This window comes from Capsicum annuum, chromosome 1, assembly GCF_002878395.1.
Source record: "Capsicum annuum cultivar UCD-10X-F1 chromosome 1, UCD10Xv1.1, whole genome shotgun sequence".
NCBI lineage: Eukaryota > Viridiplantae > Streptophyta > Magnoliopsida > Solanales > Solanaceae > Capsicum > Capsicum annuum.
This window is the reverse complement of record NC_061111.1, coordinates 153,695,959-153,704,666: the sequence shown is the minus strand read 5'-3', so window position 1 is coordinate 153,704,666 and position 8,708 is coordinate 153,695,959. Positions and strand designations below refer to the sequence as shown.

At 28.5% G+C, this 8,708-nt stretch overlaps 2 protein-coding genes across 2 annotated transcripts; both read left to right on the top strand.

Moving 5' to 3' along the window:
* The first annotated feature begins 2,924 nt into the window (after positions 1 to 2,924).
* Positions 2,925 to 4,484, top strand: LOC124885280 (probable carboxylesterase 2). Its single transcript, XM_047398096.1, has 2 exons — positions 2,925 to 3,363; positions 3,906 to 4,484. The coding sequence occupies exons 1-2, from the start codon at positions 3,330 to 3,332 to the stop codon at positions 4,193 to 4,195; spliced, it is 324 nt and encodes a 107-aa protein (XP_047254052.1). The 5' UTR covers positions 2,925 to 3,329; the 3' UTR covers positions 4,196 to 4,484.
* LOC107858914 (2-hydroxyisoflavanone dehydratase-like) lies at positions 2,959 to 3,273 on the top strand. Its single transcript, XM_016703720.2, has one exon. The coding sequence runs from the start codon at positions 2,959 to 2,961 to the stop codon at positions 3,271 to 3,273; it is 315 nt and encodes a 104-aa protein (XP_016559206.2).
* Positions 4,485 to 8,708: the final 4,224 nt, after the last annotated feature.

Sequence of the window (8,708 nt, the reverse complement as noted above, 5' to 3'; positions counted from 1 at the left end):
AAAAAATAAAGATCAAGAAAAAAATGAAGAATTAAAAAAATTGAGAAAAATAAAAATGAGAGGAAAAATAAAAATAAAAATAAAATTTGAGAAAAATGAGGGAAAAAAAAGAGAACTGAAAAAAGAAAAAAACGATCAAACAAAATATAGAAATAAAAAAAAAGACTAAGAAAAAAAAGAAAGAAAAAAATAAATATTAAGAAAGAAACGAAGAATTAAAAAAATTGAGAAAATAAAAAATGAGAGAAAAAATAAAAAGAAAGTCTAAGAAAAATGAGGGAAAAAAAGAGAACTGATAAAAACAAAAAATAAAAGAAAAATAAAGGTTAAAGACAAATGAATTAAAAAAAAAGAAAAAAAAAACAGAAATAGAGAATGCTTGAGAAAAAAGAAAAAAGAGAAAAAAATAAAGGTTGAGACAAATGAATTAAAACATGAAAATAAAATTAAAGAAAAAATATAAAAAGTGAAAATAATAAAAAATAGAATAATAAAATTAAAGGAAAAAATAAAAAAGTGAAAATTATAAAAAATAGAATAATAAAATTAAAGGAAAAAATAAAAAGTGAAATAATTAAAAAATAAAATTTGAGAGACAAATGAGTATGGAAAATTTAAAAATATATTTGAGGTGTAGATGGGCAAAATGGTACTTGTACTATACTTAAAAAGTAAGGAAGGTTATTCTTCAAAGACATTTTTTATTGGGGTAAAATATTTAAAGCTACCCATATTTGGATTTATGACATGTAATTTCCTGTATATAAAGGGCCAAATCCTAATTCATTCCTATATAAAGGGCCAAATATTCTTTTAAAGAGATATCTCTAAGATCCACAAATACATGAGATCAAATACTCCTTTCATGGAGGTCAAACCCAAATATTTCTATGTTCGAGAAATACGCCACTAACGGCCTATTCTTACATTCGAGAAATACGAACCTCAAATTATGAAAAAAATCATGAGAGAAGAATTAAGCAGAGCAATTCATATCAAATTTAAATATTCATACATTCGAGAAATATGCTACCGATGACCCTTGAATTATGGAGAAATCTATATCAAATCTAAATATTTTTATGTTCGAGAAATAAGCCATTAATGACCATTAAATTGAGGACTCTGCAATTACAACTGAAAAATTACAAAAGATGAATAAAATACAATAATCTTCTTTTTGGCTGAGGCGCTGATATCTCGCTCTCTTTAAGGAGACTCAAGCCCACTACAGTAAATGATTTCACCGGTCCAGCAGTAATCTTCTTGACTTATCCCCTTTAGGATACAACAACCTTCTCACAAAGAGCAACTAAATAATTATGGACAAGGGTTAAGTTCAAACCTCCACAAAAAAACATCTCCCTTCAACTAATAAACTCTTTTTTTTACTAATTTGATTTTTGTGAACTCTATATATCTTGGTACTTAAAAAACATGCAAGAGCATCACTATTTATAGGTGAGGAAATCTTCCATGCAATGAATATAAAGAATTAGTGGATAATAAAAAGGAACGATCAATGGCCTATATGTCTGTCACGATCCGAGCTGGGGCCCTGGCCGCGATGGGCATCCCGAAACATCAAGGCCCGAGATGCCGCTGAACTCCTCAACCCACTAGTGATATTGTTCGCTCTTGGCCTTGATGGTTCAGGATGCCCGTCACGGTCAGGGCTCCGACTCGGGTCGTGACAATTTTACAAGAGGAATGAAGAGAATAAAGATAAAAGTTACAAGAGTTGCAAGAAACTTATGTCGGCATTGTACCACCACTGATTATTGTGTTTAAAGACACAAATAAATGAGAGATGGAGAGTGTGTTTGGTATGAAGGAAAATATTTTTCAATTTTCTCATGTTTGGTTGGCTTACATGTTTTGAAAAATGTTTTCCAAATCAACTTATTTGCCTCAAATTTAAGAAAAATGACTCACCTTCAAAAAGTAATAATAACATTTTTCAAAACTCTCTTTCAATCCCACTCTCAAGTTTAAATGTTCATACAACTCTCAAAATCACCCACCCCTACCTAGCCCCCAATCCCCTACCATCCGTACCCCGACCATCCCTATCCAAAAAAAGTATTTCAGTTTTTTCAAAAAAATTCATACTTTTCGGGGTTCAAAATTATTTTTTTTAAAAGTATTTTCTACTCTTTAGCTAAACACTAAAATGTATATTCTGAAAAATATTTTTTCATTCACCAACCAAACACTAAAAAATATTTTTCACTCATCAACCAAATATAAAAAAATAAGTAAGAAATAAATTTATTTTTCATAAAAAATATTTTCTAGAAAAATATTTTTCATGAAAAACATTTTCCTCCGTACCAAACACACCCGGAGGCCCAAAAAAACAGCCATGCAACTTGTGAATGATGCCATATGAAGGCATTAAAATTTGAGGTATAATGCTGTCAAAATGTTAAACGGGTGGAATAATGGTGTAGAAGTCAAAGAGTGCTACCACTCCCTGAAAGTACTAACATATGATAAGATTTATAGTAAAATGCTAAAACCATCAGGACATAACTTGTGTATAGCAAATTTTTCTTGCCTTGCCCCCTCTTTTTTTTTTTTTTTTAAAATAGAGTATTAAAGGACCATGAATATAAATTTGAGTCGTAGAAGTTAAAAGATCACCAAAGTTTCATGACCCCCACCCACCCTACATTGCCGTAGGACCATTTCTTCAATTACTTTTTTTAATGGCAGTAGATCCTCTGCCTAATGAGTTTCTAGAAAACTTATCAACTTTGCAACTCCGACAAAGATATTTCGGAAAATAAAACGTGGGGATATAGCTTTACCTATTTCCCCGTTCACTTATTGTCCCCTTTAAATCCCAGTAATCTCTGCTCATTACAACATCCCCGTTTTTACTACAACCTCACTATCAAAGAATGGATTCAACATTGTTTATGATATCCCAGGGTTATTCAAGGTATCGAAAACATGATTTTGCTCCTCCTTCCGATAATCCAATCACTGGTGTTCGATCCAAAGATGTCGTTATTGTACCGGGAGGATAACGTAATTGTACGCCTTTACCTTCCTAAAATCACACAAAATGATGAGAAGTTTCCACTCCTTGTCTACTTCCGTGGTGGAGGGTTTGCGATCGAATCAGCGTTTTCTACTTACTATGATAGTTATCTCCATTCTTTAGCTGCAGAAACCAATGTGCTTGCTGTATTCATCGAGTACCGATTAGCCCAAGAGCACAAAATTCCTGCATGTTATGATGATTCATGGGCTGTCATGAAATAGGTGTCTCATCATGCCGATGGTGAACTAGGAACTGAACCATGCATGGTTGAAAAGTCATGCCGACTTCTCCCGAGTTTTCTTGTCGTAAACGTAAACAGGAATTTATTGTCTTGCAAACTTATCTTGCATTACTACAAAAGATTATGTTAGGATCGAAATAATTAGGTGTCATGTGGAAGTTAGCAAAGCAAACCTCGAAAGACGCCACATAAGATGATAAACGAGAAATACATCAAAAGAGACACAATAATTTAACGTGGTTCGGTCAATCGACCTACATCCACAAAAGAAGATGAGCAATCCACTATATAAAAAAGAGTACAAACTGTCAAGAGAGACAACATCACACAAATCACTTAGAATAAAAGAGGTCCACACATATGGATGCTACCAAGTTAGAAGAAAAGAGTCTCTATTTATAAAGTCTATAACTTTTTCTACAAGAATAAGAATTAGCCAAATATGGAGAATATGTTTTCCTTTTCCTAAAAGGAAATCTAATTATGGTACCTAAAGGAAAACCCAGTTAGGAGGAGAAACACCAATAGACTGTTTCTACCCGGGTCGTAAACATGTTTAAACTTGAGCAGGTTGAACCGGTTACTGAAAATGTATTGATTTTGGCACCTCAGGTAATAGCGTAGGAGCCAATATTGCATATAACATGATGATGCGAGCGAGTGCCGATGAAGATAAACTTGGAGTTGGAGAGAGGTTAAAACTTGTCGGAATGGCATTAATTCATCCCTATTTTGGTGGTAACAATAAACCAGACCCAATTTGGTCTTATTGTTGCCCTGATCCTAAATCTGATGACCCAAGATACAATCCAGCAGCTCACCCGAATTTGCTATCGAAGTTTGTTTGCTCCAAGATTCTGATCTGCACTGGGGGCAACGATATTATAAGGGACGGAGGATGAACTTACTACGAGGTACTGAAGAAATGTGGATGGAAAGGCCAAGTGGAGATTACGGAAAGTGAAGGAGAAGAGCATGTTTTCCATTTGGTTAACCCAACTTGTGAGAAAGCTAAGGAATTGATGAAATGGCTGGCCGATTTCTTTCAGCAATCAACCTGAATTCTTGCTTGTAATACTTCAGTTGTTTCTCTTTACTGTTTCTTTAATCATCAAATAAGTAGCTGTTTGGAGATGAATTTGAAATTGTTGATTTTGATAGGGATGATTCGAAGTTGAATTTTTATTTGAACATGTCCTTTGAATTTTCAAAATTGTACTTTTTTTTTTATATATAAAAATATGAACTTTCTCGATTTGTGGAAGTTTTTTGCCTTCTGCCTTTGTTATATAGAACGAGAAAAGTAAGTTTACAATTTACACATGTTTTTGGTTTCTAAAAACTAAGACTAAAAAAGTCAAAGAAAGAGGGCCTATGCCTATCTAACTTTCCTAACTTAACTTTTCTAACTTAACTCTACGTAAAGTTTTTCAACAATTTCAACAAACTAATTAATGTACAACTATTCCAATAAAGACTTTTGTTACATTAATATACAATAATTCTGCCTTTGTACAGTATCTTGTCTCCGTTGATTTTGTATCAGAGCACAGCAATTTAAACAATACAGAAGAGATATATACTAGAGTTAGAATATACATGTTAGAATTAAAATTAGATTTAGAGTTAAAAAATTTACCTACAAAAATATTAAATTAATTATGCGAAGACCATTTAAAAATAGAGAAGCTTTTAGAAAAATTAAAGAATCTTTAATTAGTAATTATTCAGAATATATAAGTCTAAATAAAACAAAAGAAAATCCACAAAAACTAGCCTACTTAATTACATTAATATCTAGTATTGAATCAAAATTAATAACACATTTAAAATCTAGAAGAATGAAACATATACCACCTAATTATGATAAAATTAGATTTAGATATCCACCGAGATATTATAAATATAATTTAAAATGAATAAAATACTACGATATAAAGAATTAAAACAAATTATCTCTGAAAAACGTAAAGAATTAAAAATAAGAATAGAAAGACTACATTATAATATATTTGCCGGGGTTAGTAAAAATTCAATAGATACACAAAAAGGTGAAATATCAAAATTAGAATCACAAATAGATAGTTTAGAATATGTATATCAACATGACCTATTCACAATAAAATGAATAAAGAAGAATTTATAATAGATGAAAAAATATATGAAAATTACGAAGGATAAAAAATAAAAATAGTATTTTCTAATCTAGGACGAAGATATAAGAAAATAGGTGAACATTTATATCTAATGTTAGAAAAAGAAGAATTAAAATTAGAAGATAAATTAACAGCAATGGTAAGAATAGAAAAAAAAAATGAAGAGATAGATAGGAAAAAAGAAATAGAAAAAATAAAACAACAAACTACGGAAGAAATACGAAAAATAGAAGAAACCAAAAATAGTAGAATTGCTGAATTAGAAAAAGAATTACAAATGTTAAAAGAACTGTATGAACAAAGACAAAAAGAAAAAGAAGAAAAAGATAGAGAACAGAAATTACTAAATGAGATAAATCAATTTAAAGAAAAATTAGAAATAAAAAATGAAGAATTAGAAATAAATAATATAGATATTGAAGAGACAGATAATTATGAGTCCGAAGATAGTGAAACATACACAGAAATATTAACAAATACAAAAAATTTAGAAATCAATGAAGAACAAAAAATTAATGAGGAAAACTTAGAAAATACCCAAACAGAAATAAATACTCTTGATAAAAAAGAAAATGAAAATATAATCCCTAAAACAACAGGAATAAGAAAACCTATATATTATAAGAATAAGTTTAAAAAATATAATGAATATGATAAATGGATACCAAAACAAATAGTGAATAAAAATTATAACTTTTTAGATCTAGACTGTGTAATAGATACAGAAAAGACAATACAATTATGGATAGGATATATGACAAAACAATTATTAGATAATAATATAAATATAACAGATGCACCGGAATATATAGAAAAAACACTAATAGGATCAGTAAAACTATGGTTTGCAAATCTAACCGAAAATAGCAAAAAAGTATTAAGAACTAATAAACCTATAGAAGGAACATCATCGACAACAACTAAACTAACACCTATAGAATTATTAAAAAAATATGAAACAGCTATAAAAGATGAATTTGGTAGTACGACAACAATCGAAGAAGAACAAAATGAAGAAAAAGATACAAATAGAAATTTAATGTTAAAATTAGCAATATGTAATATGTGTTATATAGATGAATATACTTGCGCATTTAAAGAATATTATTACAAAGGAGCATATAGTATAGAAGAAAGTAAAGAAATAAGAAAATTATATTTTAATAAATTACCCGAGCCATTTAGTTCGAAAATAATAAAAAGTTGGGAAGAAGCAAAAATAGTAGATACGTTAGGAGCAAGAATAAAATATTTACAACAATGGTATAGAAACTTATGTGAAAAATATAGAGAAGAATTAAAAATGGAAAAAACATTAATAAGAAATTTAGCTTGTTGCAAAAATAAAATAGCACCCCAATTTGGATGCGAAGAAAGATATTATAAGAAAAGAAAAAGACATAAGAAATATAAGAAATATAAAAAATCAAAATATAAATATAAGAAACCAAGAAAAAGATATTATGCAAAAAATTATAAACATAAAAGACCATATAGAAAGAAGAAATCTATAAAAGAATGTACTTGTTATAATTGTGGAAAGTTAGGACATTTAGCTAGAGATTGTAAATTACCTAAAAATCCAAAAAAATAAACAAATATCAGAAATAAAAATAGATAATACCGAATATATGCAGATAGATTATATAGATTATGAATTAGAAAGTGAAGATAGTATATATGAAATTTCAGAAAACGAAACAGATAATGAAATAGATAGCGAAATAGATGAATCAAATGACTGAAGAAGATATAAAAATAATAACAAAGGAAGAATATTTAAATGATGAAGGAACGGAACAAAAGATAATATTTGACAGTAATATATTTGATGAAATAAAAGGAAAAGAATTAGATTTAAGTGTAGAGAAAATATTTAAAATACCAACAATAAAAAATATTTTTACTAGGAAAAAAGATGAATATTATGTAGTATGTCAAAAAGAACATGTAATAGACTGCAGATATGCAAAAGGAAAAGCTAGTATACCACTAGTAACAAAAAGAATAATTAATAAAGAAATAAATGATATAAAAAGTAAAGGAGATCCAATAAAATATGTACACCTTGGAGGTACAGAGATATTAATAAAAACATGTTTTAGAGAAGGAATAGATACACCAATAGAATTATATTTAGCAGACGATAGAATTATAAAACCTATAGAAAAAAGCATAATAACTGCCGTAAAAGGAAATCTAATATACCAAAAATTTAAATTTATAATAAGTGCAAATTATTCAGTAGCAGTAACAGATAGGAATATAGATAAATCATTAGTATTATATTGGAAAATATCAGGAATAGAATTAACCCCAGGAAGTAAAATATTTACAGCAAGATGTAAAAATCTATATGTATTAACAACAAAACATAAAAAAACAGGAAAAAATAAGATTAACAAAATACAAATAGAAAGCCCATTCGAACAAATAGTAAAAACAATAGATTATAATGATTATACCTATAGAGACATAGATACAGAAGAAAATTTAGAAATAGTAAATGATAGACTAAGTACAACGAAAAGAATAGCTAATGAAAAACCAGAATCATCAAGCTCATAAAAAAGAACAAGTTATGAAACAAATTCAATAAGTAATTTAAACCAATATTACATAACGGGAAAAATAAATGAAAAAGAATATTTAATACTTTTGAATACAGGACAAGAAGAAAATCATATAGCAAAATATCTAGTAAAAAATGAAGAAATAAAAACTGACAATAATATATGCCCAGATCTACCAAGAAGTTTAATAAATAATAAAAATATAGCAGAAAAAGAAATAATGCTAGGAGTAAGAAAAATAAAAATAGAATTCGAAGTAAAGGAAGAAATGCAGAAAGCAGATATAATATTAGGAATAAAATGGTTAGAACAAGTAAAACCATATAATATAGAACATACACAATTAACCTTAACATATAACAAAGAAAAGTTATTCCTAAAAAGAGCCTCAACATGAAATGAAGATATATGTATTAATGAAGATAGTAGTAGAAGGATATTACAGTAGATATTATACGCCTATGATAGATACAGGAGCAGAAGCTAATTTATGTAGATATAATTGCTTACCAGAAAGCAAATGGGATAAACTAAAAACACCAATAATAGTTAAAGGATTTAATAATGAAGGAAGCTTAATTACTTATAAAGCTAGGAATGTAAAAATACAAGTATGGGATAAGATATTAACAATAGAAGAAATTTATAATTATGAATTAACATCAAAAGATATACTTTTAGGAATG

Coding starts and splice junctions, on each gene's coding strand:
- LOC107858914 (XM_016703720.2), top strand. CDS start 2,959: ATGATTTTGCTCCTCCTTCCGATAATCCAATCACTGGTGTTCGATCCA.
- LOC124885280 (XM_047398096.1), top strand. CDS start 3,330: ATGCCGACTTCTCCCGAGTTTTCTTGTCGTAAAC. Junction 3,364..3,905: donor CGAGTTTTCTTGTCGTAAAC/GTAAACAGGAAT, acceptor TTGGCACCTCAG/GTAATAGCGTAGGAGCCAAT.